Source organism: Peromyscus eremicus, chromosome 13 (genome assembly GCF_949786415.1).
Source record: "Peromyscus eremicus chromosome 13, PerEre_H2_v1, whole genome shotgun sequence".
NCBI lineage: Eukaryota > Metazoa > Chordata > Mammalia > Rodentia > Cricetidae > Peromyscus > Peromyscus eremicus.
In genome coordinates, this window is record NC_081429.1 from 48363962 (window position 1) to 48387724 (window position 23763).

Genomic DNA, 23763 nt, shown 5'->3' on the forward strand with positions numbered 1-23763 from the left:
TGATTCCTATGTGCTAAAACATAATACATAATTCTTTGAGAACTTAAATTTCTGATTGTTCCATAGTATATTAGTTTTGATTTCACTTTAAAAAAATCCTTTGAACTCAGAGGAACTCAAACTTATTTGAATAAGAACAGTATGCAGCAAAAAAAATATTTGAAATTACAAATGAGGATTACATGATTGTCTTTATTAAATTATATTTATTTCTTCTTAATTATTTCACTAGATAGTATGAACTGATCACAAATGGTACTGGGCTTTCTTTTGTTTCAAAACAGAGTCTTGTTATGTGGCCCAGGCTGGCTACAAACCCATCAACTTCTTGCCTCTGCTTCCCAAGTTCTGTGACAGACAGCAGATAAGACCTGCATTTTCAGCCTGTGTCCCAGGCATATTTTAGGCAAGGTGTATTTGAGCAGAAAGTCTTTCTTCTTGGCACTGAACTTTGCTTGCTGGAAAATGAAGAGTTATGTTTCCTCAAGACTAAACTGCCCACTTCTGTGCTATTTATTCTGTAAAGTGATCTTGCTTTTACATTATATCTCCCTGTCAGGTTCTGTTTGTCCACCCTTTAAAACTCTATTTCTTGTCAATACAATTGATTGTTAGGACTGGGAAAATTATGATACCAATCTTTTAGTACGCTGTATTTAAAAAAAATCTTGTATGGGTATACAGTCAATTTGTATTTAATACCGTCAAAAGTAGCAAGCTATAATAAAGACATATTATTATAATAATGACACTATGTTCCTTTTCTTTAAAAGTCAGAATATTTAATCATCTGAATATTGCAGATCTTTTTTCAATATGCACTTGTTTATTACAAAATGAAACTCTGAAATTTGAATGTCCAACTCGTAAATTATCCTATCTTGACTTTATTGCATCCACTATAGCCAGATTAAAAACATATGAATTACATCATACATTATCACGATGCAGTGAGTTTTTCCTTAAACAGAGCAAACCTACTAAAACATCTTTTATGGTCACTCAGCTGAAAACGTATACCTTCTTGCAAAGATGAATGATTTGTTCTGAAAATATAATATATTTGTGTGTGTGAATGTGTGTGTGTGTGTGTGTGTGTGTATGTGTGTGTGTGTGTGTGTGTGTGTGTGTGTGTGTGTGTATCCATACTTGGATGTTTCCCTGCCTATCCAAGCTTCAATTAGAGATTGCAAAGCATCTTAGGTATTGAACAAATATCAATTATGTCAGTGCCCTTGGTGTCAATCTGTATTGGAAATTTGCCATCTTTTACATCTTCCCTGATAGAATTTTTAATTAGCTGTTGATTCTGTCAATAATAGAATTCATTATTATTTTAAATATGATTTGTCTAAGCCAGTCCTCATCTACTCATCTATTTACTTTTTAAAACTGGTGCTAGTTGGTGCAATTTTTAAGCAGAATCCAGCATGCTCTCAAAAATAGGCCAGATTTTTAGCAAGCTATTTTACTACATGGTTACTATGTCCCATTGGTTATTAATATTTCATATATTTTAAAAAAGTATATGAGTAACATTAAAATTCTGGTTTTTTTTCTATTTTTAAGCCAATCAGGGCTTTATTTACTAAATATCTACTCTCTACTAAGATGGAAGGAAATAGCCAGGTGGTGGTGGTGCATGCCTTTCATCCCAGCTCTTGGGAAGCAGAAGCAGGCAGATTTCTGAGTTTTGAGGACAGCCTGGTCTACAAAGTGAGTTTCAGGACAGCCAGTGCTCACAGAGAAACCCTGTCTCAAAAAAACAAAAACAAAAAACAAAAACAAAAAACAAACAACAAAGAAACAAACAAGATGAAAGGAAATGAAGCAAGTAGACATTAGCACTTGTGCTGAAGAGAATTAGGACTTTGGCATGAAGAGAAGACATGCAATTTACAGGAGAGGATATGATAAGGAATGGCTTAGAAGATAAAGATTCTCCCACAGTGCTAACACGGATTGCAGTCTATGCTTGTTTCTCTGTAGTATTGCCTCCCTGGGGGAGCAGCTCTGCAGCATCTGGTTACTACCCGGCTGTCACAGTTCTTCATGCTTGCTCCCTGAAATCTGTACCATGAATTCTGACTGGTTCAGCTCGACAGAGTCCACGATGAGATCCTTCTTTGGTCTCAGAGACTAAGCTAAGGACAGTGTGTCTCTTTCTCTTCCATCTCTTCAAATTCAAAAGGCTAATATTTCACTTTAAAATATTGAAATGAATGTTCCTGAAAGGAAGTTCAACTGGTTATATTGAAACAAATGAAAGCGGATGAGACCAAGGGATCAACTGAAAAACAAACAAACAAACAAACAAACAAAATGGAAACAAAACCACAAAGACAGCTCTCTGGTCCTGTGGCGTTTTCACTTGTTCATAAAGCAGATGGATTTCATTCATTGGGTGGTCTTGTCTTTGAGGATTTGCTTTAGTGATGAACAGTTCTAATAGACTAGCCATTATGCTTCAGTGATCCAGTTCTACTAACCTATTAGCAGCTGCAAAAGAGCTTGCATCTCTTGACATTTCATAGCCTCTGCAAAGTCTTATTTCAGTAAACTAGATGGCTTTGTCAACCATTTGTTCAGCCTACCCTGCCTCTGAGTTCCATATAAGCAATTAGTCACTTAAAAATAACATTAATTTAGGATAACAGCATGGTTTTATATATTTCCATCCATCCATCCATCTATCCATCCATCCATCCATCCATACATATATGCATCCATTAACAACTATTTATTATTTATTCTGTGAAATATAATGTATTAGATAGTGAGAGAACTGAAAGAATGATTAAGATGTGGTCCTAACCCCAGGACAATAGAAATCTAGTCATAGATAAAGCATATTTGAAATTACAAATGTGCATAATTCAGTGTAGAAAAGACAATACTGAAAACAACCGTGCAAAGCTGAAGCACAGCACTAGGTACTTTATCATAGGAACTTAGCAGGAACCCTGAACCTTAATAATGCTGTGATGATTCAACATCGCCCCAAAGAAGCTATCAGAATGGCATGTGCCATAAACTGTGAACTTGCCTTGAATGAGAATGAGCCCTGCTATATCAGACAGTGTTGGGTTCTAAGCCTGCCTCTTCCCTATGCCATCTGAAAGGTTATACATATTTTTCTGGAACTTTCTCATTCTTTGCTTTCTCCTTCTGGAGGGAAAGAAAGAGAAAGAAAGAAGGAAGGAAGAATGGAAAGAAAGCAAGAAAGAGAGAGAGAGAAAGAAAGAAAGAAAGAAAGAAAGAAAGAAAGAAGAGAAAGAAAAAAGAAAATTGACTCCCTGAGGCTATAAATGTCAAGAAACATAAGCTCATATGGCCCAGGAACAGAAATTATGATTATGAAGTGGGGATGTTGTCACTGACACATTAAGCCAAGATGTTTGTATTTGGACTGTTCCAGTAGGCAATAGGCAGCCATTGAAAGTTTTGGAGGAAGAAAGGAGTGACTTTGATCAAATCCATAACAGGTGGAGCATGTCTAATATAAAAATCCAAAGTGTTCTGAAATTCCAAATGTTTTTGAAGATTCACACGATACTCATAATCTTTTGAATTTCAGGACTTTTCATATTTGTAGGCTAGGAAAGCACAGCTGGTAATGTCTCTATGAATATTCCAAAAACTCAGAGAACTCCTGTATCTGTAATACTTCCATACACAACTATTTCAGCTAAGAGTCATTCAACCTATATTACTGACCTATTCACCTTAATCTATAATATTTAACAATCTCTGCTCTAAGAAATTATATCTTGGGGCTGCAGAGATGATCCAGTGGGTAAGAGCACTAGCTGCTCTTCCAGAGGACTAGGATTTAATTCCCAGCATCTATGTGACAGCTCACAGCTGTCTGTAATTCCATTCCTAGAGAATCTGGTGCCTTCCGGCTCTTTGGGAATGCAGACATGAGGTGCACAGGCATCCATTCAAACACTCACATACATTGAAAAAAAAAACAAACCTAAAAAAAGTCATGAGTTGACAAATGATTAAATACTTGTTAAGTTCCTCCAAGAACATACGTATGTATAATATTTTCCCAAACAATCCACTATTACTGCTGTTGTTTAAAAGTGACCTGTTGTTGAAGTAGACCTCTAGTTCATAGCACAAAGCACTCCAGCTTCCTCATTTCTCAAAGATATCAGAGGCACAAAGCAGAAAGAGAAAGGGCTTTTTGCGTCTGGAAAGGAGGTCATATTGTTATTATTATTAATTATTATATCATTATTAGATATTAGTCTGAAGCCACTTTAAAAGAATAGTAAAATCATTAATTAAATTATAGGGCAAAGTCAGGTGGGTAAGAGGGAATGGAAGGGGGATAAAATATCACGTCACTTCAGTTTCCACCAAAGACTAGCTTCAAAGTGTGAGCAGTGCAGAGTTAAGATCTCCTTCATAATGCAGCACATAGACGAGAAATGCAAATGTCAGGGTTTTATGGGTTTGGTGGCTGTGGTTACAAGTGTTTCCTGCAACCACACACCCTGTGCACTTGGAGGAGCTGGCAGGAACTCTGCCCATGTGTGTCCCTTCTCCTTGCATTTGTTTCCATGCTGCCAAGCCCTGGCTGCCGACCACACTCCCTCGCTACTGTGCTGCCGCCCCGTGCCAAGCTCGCCACCACCAGTGATCAATAAGAAACGAGGTGATGCTTCTTGAACGGACGTATCTGGCGCCACTCCCAGCTGGGCCAAGTCTGCACTCAAGTTGGCCTTCTTCGTTGTAACGGGATCCAATTCAGTACCGTTCACAGATGGCGAGGCTCAGAGCATTCCAGGCTCCAAAGGCTACTGAGTGGGTAAGTGGGAGCTTTTATCCCCAAAGCAGGTCGGAAAATAACACCCAGTGCCCAGAGTGAACCAGGTGCTGGCTTCGCAAACACTACGTCTCATTTTCCCAACAATCAGAGAGACAGACAGCTTTCTCACTCCTCACCAGATGAGAACCTTAAAGCTTATGGCTATAAGGTTTTATGGTATTATGTGCGTTCCCAGTCAGGTCTGTCACCAATGTCCTGCCCACTCCAGGGCCTCAGAACTTCTCCTTTTGGCCACATGTATTCTCTAGGCCATAGGTAGGCTGAGTTGGTTAGATATGTGGCTATATTAAAAAGTCACTTGGGAAATGCTTTCAAAATATATGTTCTCAGGTTCAACTGCAGAGCTCTTATGTATCTGGAGTATATTTCTATCTATATTGGTATATGTATATTAGCTATTTATCTAACAGTGTTTAAATATCTAGAGTATATTTCTATCTATATTAAACATTCTATATTATCTATGTATTTTACATAGGGCTTTTCAACCTTGACATAACTGACATCTTAAGTAGATAACTTTTTTTTTTGGAAGAGGGATGCCCCACACATTGGAGGATGTTGAGAAGTGTCTTTGCTTTCTACTTCATAGATGCCAACAGAACCTCTCCAAACTGTGACAACTAGGAAGTGTTATGACCCCTTGGTGAAAAGACTACCCCAAGTGAAGGAGACCCAGAGATCTTCAAAGTTTCTTAAGAAATATGGAAAAATCATATCCACAGTTTCTCATTATAAATCCCAGGCCTCAGTCATAGTTTCTAGATAAAGGATGTGCTGGTGGGTTGTAGGGAGGCAGGTTCTGGAAGACAATAAGCCGGGCATTCTTTTAACTAGGAAAGCTTGCCAATGATGTGAACACTACCTGACCTTGCCTTGCAGAGCGGATGTGTTGTCGTGGAGGCTTTCCAAAGCAGGATACAGTATGAAATGTGTCCAAATCAGAAAAGATGATGAGACAGCATTCTAGAATATTCTTTGATTTCTAAAACTCTGATACGTCTGCACATTTAGAGCACTTTTAGTAAATTAAGTTTACTATTCCAATGTCCAGTTCCAAACAGGTCTACAGCAAATGTTCTGGAATCATTTAACTTTTATGTATTTATAAATTTTGGATTTTTTTCTTCTAAAAATCTTAGCAATTAAAAAGCATTCCCCCCCCCCAAACAAAATGCATAAAACAGACCTTTAAATATTGTTTTTGCCATTTCATCTAATGGTAAGAAACCAAGGTCAATATGAATACATCCCTAAAAGTGTTTTACTCCATACTGTAAAAACAAATGATAACACAGGGATGCTTATGTCAATTCTAGTCTTCAAATGGCTTTCTACGAGTTTACACTCCCAGAGCTTTCAAAGAAAATGTTCTCCAACTCTGCAACCGCTAGACACACGCTCCATTCAAACATAGCTCTCCATTGACACAAAATTTAGGGGGAGGTACCAGTTTGCTGATTATAGCAAATATATTTTATTTAATATGTGTATATTAAAACCAATGTCCTGCATCAACCGAATTTGAAAAATCTTTTCCCATTTTAAAAATTTGATCATATATTCTAATCATATATTCTAAGCATTTCTGAGAATCACTCTAGTAGTTTAAAGTTTTCCTTAGAATGGATTTCAACAGTGCTATGCATATTCTAATGTGATATGCTACTTCAGGATATATTCATACAGGAGCATTCTTTTAAAACAATGCTCAAGGGGTATACTTTATAGAAGCTTCCCTAAATGACTATTGGAAAGTGTGCCAGTCCAGTGATTCATTTTATGTATTAATCCAGCTCAGCTGACAAGTAGCTGCTAATACAGCACTTCTAACATTGATTCAAATTCCATAAAAGGATTTTGGCTCATAAAAAATGCTGGCATGGCAAGTGGATGTAGGTGTTCCCGTCGCCTGTCTATAGGAATATGGTAATGTGCCAAGTTTTGTTGGTGACCATCAGCATTTCTAAAAAGACAGGTGTTACTGTGATCAGGCATAAGTGCAGAAATTACATCCAGCCATCCACATTGTGCCTGGGTCTTACTCTTTGCCCCTGGAAACCAAGAGTAACCCTGAAAGATTCCCATCGAATAAAGGGCAATGGGGAGCTGTGACCATGACACTATTGTCTGTGCTTTTCCTCCATTTTCACGCTCTACCTGAGCACAACAGTAATCAACGCCATACAGCATGACCTCTTCCCAGTCACTAAGGATGCTTAGTACCATGGAAACCAGCAACCTAATCACTTCCTTCTGTCAGCCTAAAAGGAGAGCTCGACCTTGTCCTGAGAAACACCATCTAGTAATGTTTTTCATAACTTTCATACAGTGGGATGATCTAATAAGAATCTACAAGTAATTAACTGGATCTCTTCTAGCCAACCAAAGCCCCATTCAATACACAGTTTTATTAGGATTCTAAGAGAGCCATAAATTGGGGCATTTTGAAAAACTGGGATCTAATCCAGTCCATGATCTGATCAGGGTTCAGTGGTAATAATAAATTGGGACTATTAAAACTGGGAACCACTCCAACATTTTATTTTGCCCAAACCACGGGACCCGGCAAATTCTACTGCAAAAGACAGGGGTATTCATTGACAAGTCAAACCATGCTGAATTAATCATTTGTATGTAACCATGCCAAAACATGGCTGTTTTCAACAGTTTAAACTGTGCCAAAGATTAAGTTCAGTAAATAATTAATTATCAAGAGTCACTTGGCAAATTAAAGAAATCAACCTTCTGGTTTCTTTAATAAAACATCTACTTCTTTTTAGGGTACAATAATGATAAAACCCTATCATTTTATTTGTTGCTCCTATGTATTTCAGAGTGCAATAAATATGTGGGTTACAGTTAAAATATTAATTCACAATGTAATCTTCCTCAGACTATCCTGTGCATCTTCTTTTTTTCCAAAAAATTCTAAACAAATGTTGGATAAACTATACTCTTATTCTGGTCTTCATTTCAATTTCCAGTAACATTAAAGTCCTCCATAATTAAATAAAATAAAGAGGGGTTGGGAATAGATTTTCATTCATTTGAATTCCCAAACTATAAAATGGTTTCTGAATGTTTTTATACCTCTAAGATACATTTCGTTTATGTGGGGAATTTGCAGCTGCATAATTAAATCTTGGTTTGCCAAATATCAAAAACACATGTATTGATTCTAACGAAGGGAACACAAACAGCCCAGCCGATAAGGTGAGGGAGAAGCCTCTTGCAGTTCTTGGAAGGCGTCCTGAAGGAAAAGAAAATCAAGAACCTTGTATTCAGACACCGAGACCGATTAATTTTCCTCAATCTTAGCTTCACTTTCGCTGGCATTCTGTCCAGGTCTGTTGCTGAGAACAAGACCCATATGTTTTCAGTCTTCTCCGTGCTGAAGCTGGACACATTGTCGCCCCCTAGTCTCTTCGGTTATCTGCTCGGATTCTAATATGATCCACACAAGTGATGTTTAAGTAATGTGACCAATGATCTCCCAGCAAGCAAACCTTGACATGGCGTAAGTGGTACAGGAAGGTCTTGGAATATGTACCTAACTTTTATGTTTTTAACGTTTTTATTTCTAGTTTCAATAAGAGGCTGCATTTAGTGAATTTTTATTTCTGGGTCAATAATATGGGACTTTAATGGAAACCAGTCTTTGGTGTCAGTGGAAATATGTTAGTCAATACAATAATCCTAAATAAATAGGGAGTGGTGTGTGTGTGTGGAGGGGTATTTTTCTTCTTCAGCCTTTCTCTACCTGTCTTGAGACAGTACTAAGAAGACAAATATTTAAGTACATAACAGGCCTAAGACTTTAAAAAAAATCATATTTTACAAGAGATTATAAACTTAGTTCTTAGAACTCAACAACTAAAATTAATGACATGTTAAAAACAATCCTGCTGTCAGCTCATGATACTAATTTACATAATCTGAATGTGTGGAAAATGCTAATTGAATTTAGCCAGGACAAACAGTCTTTGCATATAATATTGAGTTCATCATCTAGCAAGGAATAAAGACCTTTAGAACTAATGCTTTATTATGGCCTGTTTCACTGAAGCATGAACAAAAATGATGAGTTTATTTAATGCAGGGTTTCGTTGCATGGACCGTTTGATTTGGGTCAAGAGGGGACACATCATAAACTCAGGAAATCGAATGGGGGATGAGAAAATCCCACTACACAATCTTGAGTGAGAAACTTGGCCTTGCACACCCCAAGAAGAGTGTTATATACACTACATGAGTCAGCGCCTTGGCAAGTTCAGGAGAGCTTGCTTTAGAAATTCAATGTAGATTCTTCTGGACTTAGATTTTTCTCAGAGTCTAACATCTGGAAGAGACCCTAGAGATCATCCAAGGAAAAATTTAGCATTAATGATGCTTGTGATTATTTTACTTGGTATATGGCTTAATGCATTTCATTTGCAAGAACTAATATTTTATTTATTTGAATATGTATGCATATAATTAAGACAGTGAAGGAATACATCAGTGATTGAGGTTAATAAAATTCTAATATTTACCTGATGAACTAAATCTAGTCATTGCCTTCTTATTAGACATTTTAAGTGTCAACAAACTCACTGTTTCATAATGTATTCTAATGTTTAGGGTGTTGCTTTTTTATAATGCTCTACTAGTATCTTCAAGTAAATAAATAAACAGATTGATGAGTAAAGCAAAAGGGGATGAAAATGGTGCTGTAAATAAATATATTCTCTCCTGTATCTGACAGTTATTCAAACACACAATGCCAGCTGAAGTTCTGACTGTGTCTCTCCAGGTCCTTCAGTGATGTTCATGGATTGTAGTGTAGAGTGCCCACTCTCTATGTGCGACAGAGACTCGGCCAGAGCAGGTGTGACCTAAGCCATGTAAAACAGGAATTACTGTTTCTTCATTTTGTACATGAACTTCCAGTAACGCAGCCTAGGACGGATTAAGTTTTTGGCAGCACATCCTCATGTTGACTCATGCTCCACTTACCCCCAACTAAAACCATCAGGCAAGTTCTTCATATATTTGGTATTAAGTCAAACCTTCCACATCCTGTTTGTACGGCTCATTTCTGGGCCCAAATGTAAGGCTTTACATTTATTCCTATTAACTTCTTTCTGTTTGATTCTCTCCGTTCTTCCAGATGCCTCTGTCATCATACATACCGTCAACCTCTTCAATGCCTTGGCATTCATGGCTGCTCAGCAGGCCACCATCACTAATGTCAGTACTCAGCAGGCCAGCATTAAAATAAATGTTCAAGAAAAACTATTCTTGCACGCTTATATAGATGGAATGCTCATTGGCAATATTCAGGGACAATTTCTCACACAACTAATAAACCTTCTAGAGAGTCATGTCATTTAGCAAACTGAGTATTTTCTGCATTATCCACAGGATACTGTGAGATGATACAATTTCTGACATCCAGAAAGTTTCCCTTATACTGTGAATTCTTGAGGTTAGAAAGGTTCTCAACTTTGCATTATTGATATTTAGATTGGATAATTCATTCTTGCAGAGGATGGAAGTTGTATGCAGAGTAGGATGTTTAGAGATTTTTACCTAGTAAAAGGCAATAAAAACTCCCTCTCCCCCAGACTTTTGCAGTAATGACAGTCAGAAATGTCTCTACACATACCAACCTTCCTTGGGTAGGCAAAATGGCCTCTTCCCATTGAGAATCAGCACTCAAAACTCTGTGTTTCTATGAACTAATCTACTTATCTACTAATCTACTTATCATATGGTTTTGTTAACATGTTCATGGTAGAATTATAGGTAAAATGTTTGCATACACCAATCATTTCTTTATCAGGAATTACATATGCAGCTAATTTATAAAAATATATGAATAATAAGGAAAACAACATGACAAATAAATGTAATGGGGATAATATAATCCTGATGTTTAGAACAAAAGTTAGATTAATACTTGGGTAAAGACAGAATAAGAATAATTCCACAAGAATTGTGTAGTTTGAGGTAATCTATAAGGACGTTATACCAGGATGCTTATCAAAGTCTATCTGGAACAACAAAAAATATGTAGGCAGAACAATTGTTTGACAATAGAAGATAAATAACTTACTATGCTAATCACACAGATTACTCAGCAGTGTTCAAAAGGACATGTTTTAAAAACATAAATGGCATGGGAAAGTATTTGAAATATCATGATGTGAAAATATAACTATGTTACCTATGCAGCATAGATAGCAAGTTTCCAAAGAATAAGTAGGTATAGAAAACAGATTATGAAAATATTAACAGCTATGGGATTGTGATATAGTTATTTATAATTTCAATAATCTTTATATTTTTATGCTTCCAAAATGTTCTTTGTGAGCTTTTGAGCTTTCCCCACCTCTGTGATATGGGGTGTTAATTCTAAACCAATGTTTCTTAACATGTGGGTCAAAGCTCCCTGGAGGGGTCAAATGATTCTCTCACAGGGGGCACCTAAGACCATTGGAAAACACAGATGCTCACATTATGATTCATAAGAGTAGCAAAATTACAATTATAAAGTAGCAATAAAAATAATTTTATGGCTGGGGAGTCACCAGAACTGTATTAAAGGGCCGTAGTGTTAGAAAAGTTGAGAACCACTGCTCTAGAGAACATGACTCCTATTGGCCTAGGTACACTGAAAAAGACTCTTCACAGGTCCTGAAGAGCACATTAGGTAGGTAGGATGCTTCAGAGAGGCACATGAAGGAAGGTAATCATATTTGTAGAATGGGTCACTCAGTCTTCTTAGGGAAAAACTCTGTGTAGTTGGTTTCTTTTAAACTCTTTGGGGGCCTACCACCCAGCACCTAAATAAATACATAGAAACTAATTCTTACTTATGAATGCCTGGCCTAAGCTTGGCTTGTTTCTAGCCAGCTTTTCTAATTTAAATTATCCCATTTCTCTTTAATTATGTTTTGCCTCTGGGCTTTTTACCTTTCTTTATTCTATATATATCTTTCTGTCCTTCTTACTCTATGGCTGGCTATATGGCTGAGTGGCCGACCCCTCATATCCTTCTCTCCGTCTCCTTTTCTTGCTCCTTACTCTCTTCCCTAAATTTCTCCTCCTATTTATTCTCTCTGCCCGCCAGCCCCGCATATCCCTCTCCTGCCTAGCTATTGGCTATTCATCTCTTTATTATTTCAATCACACAGCTTTACAGAGTTAAAGAAATGCAAAATAAAAGAATGCAACACATCTTTGCATCATTAAACAAATATTCCACAGCATAAATGAATGTAACACATCTTAAATTGATATTTCACAACAATCCTATGTATCATTTTTCATAAATAAGAAGGCCTGATGTCCCAGCTGCATCCTACTCCTCCAAGCCAGTGTTACGTCGGTTTGAGAAAGCCAAAGAGTCACTTCAGATTTATCTATGAAGTAAACAACAGTTCCTGGACTGCAACGTCTCAACATTTAGATTCTTCAGTGTTGGGTGGGGCTCAGGGATCTTCATTTTTAAAAGCTCTTTTAGCAATTCAGTTGGACACATGTGGTCCATAGACTATGTTTTATGGTTTCGTTTAAATTCTTTTTTTCCCCACCTCTAGTTTTGGTAACTTCCTCTTGGTTGTGCAATGAAGGAAGTTGATTTAAACTTTCTTTGGTGTATTGGTAAACTGGTTTTTCAAAAAAAAAAAATCCATTTTAAAAGAACCTTCTTTATCTGTGTACCCATTTCAAAGAGCCAATGGTCAAAGCAGCTCATCCAATTTTTGAAAGTTTAAAAACTGGTTCTGACAAACTGTTATTACCAATGCTATACAGTTTGTACTTTATTTAAGGGCTTTAAATACTTTGAAAATGGTTAATGAAAAACTATCACACCCCCAAGAACTATGACAGAATTAGTAAGCAATAAGATGACGTGACTCATTTCAAAGAAACAGATTTTGATTATATTAAGAAAAAAGGACAATAAGAGCATTTTATCATTACTTTCTATTTTCATTTTCCCTCCATAGCAACTAATCATAAGGAATAGTACACTTGCTGAGATCTGTGAGAGCTGTAAATTGGTTTCCTATGGATGATGGACAGCCAAGGAACAGCACTCCAGGGTTGTGAGCAACACATGTTCAGCCTCCACCTCCACCCTCCACAGTCCTCATGGTCCTCAACCACTGAGTGTTGAAATGCCTTGACCATTAATTCTAAGCACCCAACCCTAAAATCAGCCCCTTCAACTTCTTCCTCAGTGCCTGATTGAGACAATGTTGTTGTCTGAAGGAAACCTGTATTGGATCTGTTTTATGTGTTCATGTGTGAGAGGTGGCTTAAGTGCAGGCTAATAGTACAGTTCTTTCAATATTTTCACCAGACATATTTTAAGAATATTGGTCCTGAAGCCTATACAGTCGGCTGAGGCAAATTTACAGCTTTGCTTTTAAGAACAAAACTCCCTCAGGTGCCTACTTCCTAAAGGCAGAACTAGAAAGGAAATGAAGTCTTGCTTAAAGACAGCCCACCTGATTTTATGAGTTATCAATTTTCTAGCTGGCACACAGTCCACCCGCTACTGGGAGATTTTACCTTCATCTCAAGCAAGCACCGAACTGCAAAAAATGTCCAGTCTGCATTCTAGCAAACAGCTCAGATTCCTGAAGATGAGGCACGGGACACAGTCTCAATAAATGAAGTCAGGGGAGCAGCACATATGTATGATGTGGGCTCCCAGCACCGATGTCTCTGCTAGTGCATGTGTTGAGAATCCATGCCTGCATTGCATTGACATTCCAGGATTACAGAATCCTGGGCTATGATGGGGAGTACCTTTCTCGTCTCTAGGGTAGCTCTGTCAGGTGGATAGTCAACAACAATGCAGAGCACTTGATTTCCTTTTAACTGCTCTGGTGACCCTGGAACCAGAGCTTATCAACTTCTCAAGAATGAGAAAAGACTAAATAGCTTCTCCCCCTCCCTCTTATTGGTAAAGTCAGTCTTCTCAATGGGAATTGACTGTAAGATGGGGTTAAAGGTTAATAGGAGATACTTCAGATTACTGTGTGCTAGAAAACACAGTGAATAGATGTGGTTCTCTTAGTACATACACTACATTGGTGAAATATAAGAATGGACTCTTAAAAACCATAAGGATAAACTTAGCTAATGAGCAATTGAAAAACTGGATACATTGGACTTCCTCTGAGAAATCACAAACAAATATGTATGATTAGATCCAGCTCTGCCTCATCTTAGTCTTTCTCTGAGCTTTATTTTGTTAGGAAGGCAAAGAATTTGCAGGAGCTGTATGAATATTCAATTGCATGTTTTAAAGTCAGATATTTACACATCTACTTGGGAGAAGTGCTAGAGTTAACATCAAAGATGTGTGAAGGACCTCTTGTCCGAATGGAACACAATGCTCCTCAAATAGGAGAATTCGGCCCTCACAAACTACCATTACTGCTGAGTATGAAAGAGGCCCTTTAGCAGATGGACAGCATACTTTTCAGCTTGCTGATAGCCTAATAAAAGACAGTAGCTTTTGAAAAATGGAGGACAGGGGGACGTGTACTTCTCCAATTACATGACCCAAATGGAGTTAGCAGAATATAATTAAGAAGGGTATACAGCAGGCTGTCAAAAATGAGGAACAGACTGGGGGACCTGGAGAGTTCTAAACATCCATATCAAAATGACCTTTGGATTAGCAGGGAAAGAAAACCATTCTTTAAGCCATGGGAAAATACGCATTGCTGGAATCAGAACTGGGAGCAGCATAGTATGGGACTGATAAAATGAAAGCACAACTGGTATTTCTTCTTATAAATATGATAAAGATTCCCTGGGAAGGTGGGTTGCTTTGTCAGGAAGGTACCAGCCCTCTGCTAGGCTTCTTAAAGTAAAATCTCTCCTGTTGGTTACTGAGAGTTACAAACTTAAACACAGATTCCGTAGTCCACAAGGGAAGGCTCTGAGTATTTGCTTACCTTTCCCTCTCTTCTTTCATTTTTTCCAGCTCTTCTTCTCCCTGGTGCCCGGGCTTCTGGGTCCCTTTCTGCTCCACCTTTCCCACCTTATCATCTTTCTTCTTTCCGAATCTAGAATGGAAGGACAAAGTTCATAACTCATACTTTCTCTTTGGCAAATGTAAGATATGAATGTCATGAGCTCATTTAGCTACAATTCTTTATTCTAAACAACACAAGAACAGTAGCATGAAACAGAAGTAAAATAAGATTACAAAAGCAGGAAAATAATAGTTGCTGAATTTTTTTCTCTCTCCTCTCTTTCTTTCACATATTTTTGTATCAAGCATAGTGTTATGTGATTAAAAGTGAACAATTCTGACTTTTAATCAATGAAGAATTAAAACACAGAATGATTACCATTCATATGTAACTAAAAGCTGAACAATTTTTTTAATGAGACCCTCCAGAACTTCAGTCTATTGCCATTTTAAGGAAAAATAAATGAGATTATGTAATTACAGGTGACAAGGGACCTTACTGAATACTCAGTTGAGTGCTTTCCTTTTATCAGGGAAGGCTCAAAAACTCTGGGGGAAATGGGGTGGGGTGGGGGAGGGTTCTGAACATTGACACACACTTCCTACTGGTTCTGTCCAGGCCTGGGATTAGAACTCATCTATACTGCATGCTGTTCTCTTTCTTCCAGGTCACATTTACTCTACAATACAGGCCCCAGTTTCCAAGTTGCTTTAGGTTAGTGTGATTAGCACATTGTCACATCTGTAGCTAACTGCACATAGCAGCAACTGTGCTACATTACAAGAACATCACATTTCCTCAGCATGTGTAGGAAAATGACACCGCACAGCTGAAGTGAAAGAAGGCTGTGGCTGAACTCTAACTAGGACATAGTGTGACAGTCCACATGAATGAAATGATCAAAGGAAAGTCCATCCGTGGTGCACATTCTTCAGTGTAGGCAGATTCTTCTTAAATCTTTTTATCTTTAAATATTTATTACTTTTTATTGAAATTTTAACTTTTTGTGTTAGCTCCAAATATATTATATGTCTGTTGGCTTGTCCATCCATCCGTCTATCCATCCATCCATCCATCCATCCATCCATCCATCCATCCATCCATCCATCTGTCTGTCCAACCATCTGTCTGTCCATCCATCTATCTGTCCATTCATCCATCCGTCTGTCCATCCATCCACCTACCCGCCTATTTGCCAGCTGAGAGTTCTTACAAATTAGCTGTGCTTAGCTAGCTCTCTTCCCCTTCCCTTGTGACAGAAATTAGAATCTCTTTATGTGAAGATGTGACATAAAATTTGAAGATGGTCTTATATTCTCTCCAAATAGAATCACAATTTTTTTAAAAAATTCACTGAATGAGCTCTTGTTTACGTTTCCTTTAGAATTCCTCTTTGGGTTGTATTTTAGCCATGGAAGAGGTTGCTAACAAATGGCAACTCTGAGCATCGCACCCGGGAGGCTCATGGCTCAGCTAAGCCTGCCACCAACATGGCGCAGGCCACAGAAATGCCTCCCAGGCTTGACCCTTCTCCCTACTTTTCAACTTACAGTTTCAGTTAACCAGTCTGTTCTCATAAACTCCCATCATTCACCCTTATTATCTATTACAATTTTCTTGCTATGTCGAGTCTTTCCTGGGACATTGGTCAACTGTCAGTCTTAGTTTCATTAGTTAGCTCCAAGGTCCTATGTCCATATATAAAATATTTTGTATTTTATACAATGTACTTTGATCATATTCACTCCCAACTCATCCCTCTAACACCTTCAAGTTCCCCCACCTACCTACTGCTCAGCTTCATGCTTTATTTATTTGCTTTTTTTTTTTTTTATAACTCATTGGTACTAATTTGTGCTGTTCATATACTCCTGGGTGTGTGGCTATCCCTTGGAGAGTGGAAAACTGTCTTCCCTAGAATCCATCAACTGTCCATAGGTTCAGGGACTCAGTTAGGGGTGGGGGCTCACAACCTCACTTTTCCCTTCATGATTGGTGATGTTGTTCTGTATGCTGTGAATATGTGTTGATCTGACTGGTTGATAAATAAAGTTGTTTGGCTAATGGTGAGGCAGAATAAGGTTAGGCAGGACATTCTAACTAGACAGAGAGGAAGGAGAAAGAGAGAACAGAGGAGATGCTACTAGCCGCCACCAGGAAAAGCAAGGTGTAAAAGTACCGGTAAGTCTCAAGCCACATGGCAAAGTATAGATTTGTGGAAATGGATTAATTTAAGATATAAGAGCTAGATAACAAGAAGCCTGCCATGGCCATAGTTTAAAAATAATATAAGCCTCTCTGTGTTTATTTGGGTCTGCAGGCTGCAGGACCAGCAGATGAGAGCACTTTGTCCTGATTGCAGGCCAGGTGGGACACAGGAAAACTTCTGGCTATACCTTCATACTAGAATATTGGTTGTTTTACTCCTATTGAGGTCTTATTCAGGCAACCACAACTGCTGTGAGTTCATGAGTTCAGTGGTCCTGTCATGACCAGAAGATGATGTCTCACTCCAGTCCTTTCCAACCTGGGACTGTTCCACTCTTTCTGTACCTCTTCCACAGTGTTCCTTGGGCCTTATGGAGGGGGTGTCATACAGATGTCCCAGTCTGGGCTCAGCATTCCACTGGCTCTTTTTCTCTGCACCTCATCCCTCCTCTCTTTCTACCCTGCTTCCACTTCTGAATCAATTCCTCTTCCTCACTGAAGATATGACCTGGTATCATTTATAGGAGCAGCTAGAAAACCAAGAAAAAATGCAGACAAAAGTATAAGAATGTCAACTTTCAAATATAATTCAGATTTGCTGATATAGTCAAGACCTCGCTATAACCTACAGAGCGGGAGATATCTAAATAAGATTTCCATGAATAGATTCTGTAGCTTCCTAGGCTGTGCTCAGAAGAGGCTTAGGGAATCATTCTTACTCTAAATATATTCATAGGAGAACTTAGCACCTTCGCACATCACTTAGATAAAGAATTCTTCTCTCAAGATGCCATTGAATATAATAATGTTTGGATAGAAAATTCAAAACACTGGAGAGCCAGGATAGAGAAGATGCCTTGGAAAGTCGATGGGAGCAGAGTGTTGCCAAAACTATAAGCCTGCTCCCCTCCACCCATGTCCTGTATTTTATTAAAAATTTGGAGGTTTTGGATTTTTCTGAGATAAAAGCAGCCTTGTGCTTGAAAGGTAAAAAAAAAAACAAACAAAAAAACCCCCTAGTCTCTGTTTACCTTCATGGTTCTCACCACACCCCAGGCATAGTTTTCCTTTGGTATCTAAACTATTTCACTCGAGCTGCAGTTCAAAAGTAGCTTGCTTGGCTCCCACCACAACGAAATATGTTTGACTGTTAGTTTTAACTTCTGCAAAGTATTTTCTTTTTTATCAAGAACTCTTCATTAAATCAGCCAGTTCCACAACTATTATAAATATTTCATTTGAAGTCCATTCTATTTAAGTTCTCTACCCAATAAGAAATGCAGAAATATCTGCAAAAATTCTCTTGAAGGTTACAGATCACATTGTTTCACAGAATCTGGGTGGTTTGGGAACAAAACTAGAGAATAATGATCATGAAAAGGGCCCTGCCTTATAAAAGTGAAGAAACACAAGCCCACGGAGGAGAGGTGTGTTCTATGATCACACTGATTTCTTTTTCCAGCTTTGTAGTCAGATGACTTTTTCTTCAGTGGCAGAGGGAACAGCAGGGTTTGAGCAGCAAGGAGGAAAGCATCAATTTGCTATTTCCTTTTCGTAGCATCTCTCTGGGAGGTCATTTCACAGCATCCATGCTTACCCAAGACACAGAAAAGAGAGTTTGGGATGTTCATTTCCCCATTAACTATTTTCATGAGAGAAGTCACGAGGCTGGCCATGATCACTGCTTTGCATGCTAGAGGTTCGGCACAGCCCCTGCATTCCAGGCCTCTCTATTTGTTGCCTTAGAAATGTGAGAGTTGGTGATTCTGGGCTAGGTGCCTTAAGGAAATTGCTTATAGGTTAGCCTGGCTTTATATAAAAGATACTTTGCTGAGAAATTCTGAGCACACATGTGGTTTCAATCAATAACATTTTATTTTACATGTACCTAGGTAGTCTGTTTAAAGAATCCCATGATGGATCTTTTTGTAAAGTGGAAAAATCACCTTTCAACATATTCTTTGTGCAAATTTACATTTTCATGAATAAGTTTGCTTCAAACACCTGACCCTGTTCATTTCTCTGGAGGTTACATGGAACAGCTTTGTGGGAAACTTCTGTCTCCTCCCTTTCTTCCTTTCTTCTTGCCCCCCTCCCTTCCTCTTTTTCTTCCTTCTCCCTTTTCTCCCTCCTTCACTTATCCCTTTAAGAAGTATTTATTAGGCACCTACTGTGTGTCAGACATATTATAAACATTTGATATAAGTTCATATCAGGACTATCTACCAACCACATGGAGCATACATTCTCAGGGAGAAGACAGTCCTCAAGTAAGCATAACTGGATAATCGCAAGTTGAGAAAGGTGTTAAGAAGGATGCTAAGAGAGATGATGGTAGGGCCTCCATCAACTAGAACCTACTAGGCACAGAAACGTTGTTTATCTGAGAATATACAAAGAAAATGGCGCCCAAAGGGAGTGGCACTATTAGTAGGTGTGGTCTTGTTGGAGGAAGTATATCACTGTGGAGGCGGGCTTTAAGGTCTCATATATGCTCAAGCCACACCCAGTATCTTAGACTACTCTCTGTTGTCTGCAAGCCAAGATGTAAGAACTCTCAGCTACTTCTCCAGCATCATGTCTGCCTGAATGCTGCCTTGCTTCCTGCCATGATGGTAATGGACTAAACCTCTGAAACTGTAAGCCACCACAATTAAATGTTTTCCTTTATAAAAGTTGCTGTGGTCATGGTGTCTCTTCACTGCAATAGAAACCCTAACTAAGACAGACTATTTAGGAGGTTTGGCAAGAGAAGAGGTGGGAATCTTTGTATGGCATGGAAAGAGCACACAGAGACTGTGAGGTGGGGAAGGCATGGTACCTTCCAGTCAGTGAAAAGGGTGGCTGAAGCTGAGAGCCACTTCTATGAGATGTGGGTAGAAAAGCAAGGGCTGAAGGTCTGAGAGGAGCCTGGGGTGGAGCGTTAGAGCCGGAGGAGGGCATTCATTAGTAACAAGGGACACAGATACTAGTGAGAAAAATGGAGGATTTAAAGGGGCTGTGGAGGGGAAACAGGAGTAGCCACATCCTTTTAAGCAGAAGTGATAGAGTGTGAGGGGTATTTTCAAAAGACCATGGTGGTCGATGAAGCAAAAAGCAGCAAGAAAACAGCAAAATAGGCAAAAGAATTAGGCTGCTTTGGGACGACTGTGGAGAGTCATGGGAGGCCCATGGCTTGGCTAGAAAAATGGCCACTGAGAGAAGACAATGATTTGGAACTTGTGAGTCAATGGAGAGAGAGTAAAATTTCAAGTTTAAACATGATTTTATTTTGTCTTTATTTATTTTTTAAATTTTATGTGTGTGTGCACATATTTATGTGTAGTGTGTACATGCATAGTGTGCATGCAGAGGGGAGAAGACAATGTGTGAGAGCAGATTCTCTCTTTCCACCATACAGGATCTTGGGATTAAACTCAGGTCATCAAGCTTAGTGGCAAGCACTTTACCTGGTGAGCCATATTGCTAGCCCTAAACATGACTTTGGAACACTTTTAAGAAGCCTAAGCAAACATCCCTAGTAAGTCTGAGGAACTATCGCATCTAAAGGTTTTACAGAGGAAGGATACAGATGAAAGAGTTAAAAAAAAAAAAAAAACAGACAAAGGAAGACTATCAAGAAGTGTGTTTGCAGTATCTGAGATGACTGCTTGGGAGAGCATGGTCAACAGATGGAAATGTTATTTAGCAGTCCAATGAGGTGGAATCCAACAAGTGTTCCCAGCCTGGGCAAAGTACAGTGGAAAGTTGCAAGCACAGGCCATGTGGGCAAGATCGCCAGAGTGAGGCAGCAGGCTATGCCATTGAGAGCCTCTCCAGAGATCCCAGGAAGCTGAGATGGCAGGGTGGGAGCGTGAGGTGGAGGAGGATGTTGAGGAAGGAGTTTTCAATTGGATATATACTGGGGAAACCTGGCTTGCCTATAAGGAAAAATACAAAATAAAGCACACAACAAAACAAACAAACAAAAGAAACAGAGGAAGGGCAAGTTGGAGATGGAGGAAAGAAGAGAATAGGTTTTTTCTTTACTGGTTTTCCTTCCTTCCTTCCTTCCTTCCTTCCTTCCTTCCTTCCTTCCTTCCTTCATTTCTTTTGACAAAATGTGATGTTGTACCTCATCTGTTCTTAAATACACAGTTCAGTGCCACCAAGCACCATCATTTTGTTGTGCCACTATCCCTGCCGACCTCCCTACAATTTTCCACTATTCAAAGTGAAACTCTCCACTCAAGAAGGGCAATGCTCCATCCTCTCTTCCAGTTGGTGGTGATGCATTCTGTTTCTATAAACATGACTCAATTTTAGGTATTACATCGAAGCAGGATCATATTATAATTGTACTTTTATGTGTGTCTTATTGCCGTTCACATAAGTTCCTCAAGGCTCACTGGTGTTGCAGAATGCAAGAGTGTCCCATGCCTTTTAAATGCCCCATCGTGCTGGTGAGACAGCTCCGCTGGTAGAGGTTCTTGCCACAAAGTTTGACAACCTGAGTTCAATCCCTGGGACTCACACGATTTGCCCTGACTTACACATATATGGGTGCCACACACACACACACACACACACACACACACCAATAAATTAATGTCACACAAGTACTTAAAAAAAGAAATAAAGGTCAAATAATATTCGCATGCCATATTTGATTCGTCCACTCAACCATCAGTGGCCGTTTGGGCATTCTCACATTTTCTTTATTGTGCACAATGCTTTTGTGAGCATTGGTGCTGGAGAATGGAAGTTCTTGCTAAGTGGAGACAACAGAAACAGACAGCTGCCCTGGAAAGACGAGGCCTCAAAGGGAGGAAGGAGCCTCAAAAAGCAGCAGTTAGAGAAGAAATTGATCTGCTCAGAGTTAAGAACGGGCAGGCAGAGGTGGTCGTAGACAATTTATCAGTTAATATGATATGATATGTATGAAAGAAATGGATTTCTAGCCTACAAAATACAAATTCTTGGTGAAGTTTAAATAATCAAAGGTAAACTTACATGAGGGAGAGGCAAACCTCAGAGAGTCATGGGAAATCACCAGGACTAGACCTAACTAATGCTGCTATTTTGCCTGGGTAGGGAACCTCCAAAAACACATGTAGCAAAATAGAAATTGGTAATGCTACAACCACACACCCACTCATCCATTCACGAATGAGCACCCACTACACATCACACCCAGGAGGGGCCAACCTTTAACACTGTGGCATGGTGCTGTCAGTGGGCTGGGTTTCATTTGTAGCTATCCTGGTCTGTATGTGGTCCATGGGTCACAGATTGGACATGCCTTCTACTTTGCAAAGGGAGTGAACCTATCAACCAATATCAACTGTCAGGTATATAGCTACCCTTTCTCAACACAACTAACTCAACAACCCCAAGTGCCTTGTTTCCTGTAGGGTGAGAGATTTTAATGTGAATTTTTGGTAGTTATCTCTGTTTCTAGTTCTTTCTCGTGTCTTCTAGATAACGGAGATTTTCAAACTCTTCCCAGACTCTGTTCTGAGAAGAATGGATTATGTTCACAGTGGGTGTGGCCCTCGTCCTGGTATTTTCCATGTCTCCTCTCTCATTTAATTCATGTGTTAATCTGTCAAGCTCTCTCTGTACTTTTTCTCCTAGATCTCATTGGGTAGTTTATGTTGTTACTGTCTTCTGCCTCCACTGAGCATACAATCCAGGTTGGCACTACTAAATGATGCCTTCGGAAGGACTGGAAAAGTTAGGCAAGAACAATGTTCAGACACTCTTGTCCTAAATCAGATGAAATTATGAGTCCAAAGGAAGCCAGAAAGTATCCATTTCTCCTGCTGCAATCAGGAGATATCTATGGGCACCAATGATGTGTTAGGAAAGGTTACAGAAGCTGGGTGTCCATGATATTAAAATCAGAAACTCATGGATCAATGTCAGATGTTAAAACACACAAACTTCACAGTCATTATGTTTTCATAGTCATTGGATAATGGTTCCACTATCCCATAACTAGCTGTTTTACAAACTATGCATGATATTTCCTCATCATTTTATAAATTATACAGTTTGAAAAAACTTAAGCTAAGGATGGGGGCAGAGAAGTTCACAGGCCTTTGACTACTATTTCCATGGTCTATTCTGAAATCTACCCATAAAAGGTTTCTGTTGTCTGATTTATTCCAAAATGGGCTCTACATTAGCATATGCATATGCTGATGAAAACTCCCATGTATTATAATCTCACATGGCTTTGTGCTCTCTAGCTATTGCTTCTCTTGAAAATTTATGTCAGAAAGGTCTTAGCTCATTTAGCTCACACAGTTCCCATTGTACTGGACAGTTAATGAATCTGATAAAAATTCAGTGAAAATTGACCAATTATTCCCCCATCCCTATTGTTTTGGCTACCTAGGAGGCATTATTCACTTTTATGTTAATATTATGGAAAGAATAATGAATGGATTCATTCTTTTTTTGTTACAAGACAATCTTGATTAAAAAGAAAATTTGGGATTTTATTTGGTCCTTCCATGGATACCACTGTTATGGTGTTATGGACTGGACATGGTTTGTTCCACAAAGATTCAGACACTGGAAATCAGTTCTCACTGTGTTAGTGTTGAGAGTTGATGGGAACTTTCAGAGGTAGTATGCCTAGTGCAAGGTAGGTAGGTCACTGGGATACCATCTCACAAACAGAGTAGTGTCTTTTTTTAAGAGTCTGGGTTACTAGGTTAGGTCTCTTGAGAGTAA

The 23763-nt window shown here is 38.8% G+C and overlaps 1 protein-coding gene across 1 annotated transcript in view; it reads right to left on the reverse strand.

Annotated features, from left to right (window-relative positions):
• Positions 1-23763, reverse strand: part of Pard3b (par-3 family cell polarity regulator beta) — a 965008-nt gene that overhangs the window by 186714 nt on the left and 754531 nt on the right. The window contains exon 19 of the mRNA XM_059278226.1: positions 14812-14922. Coding sequence (XP_059134209.1) covers positions 14812-14922 — 111 coding nt within the window. The remainder of the gene's footprint in view (positions 1-14811; positions 14923-23763) is intronic.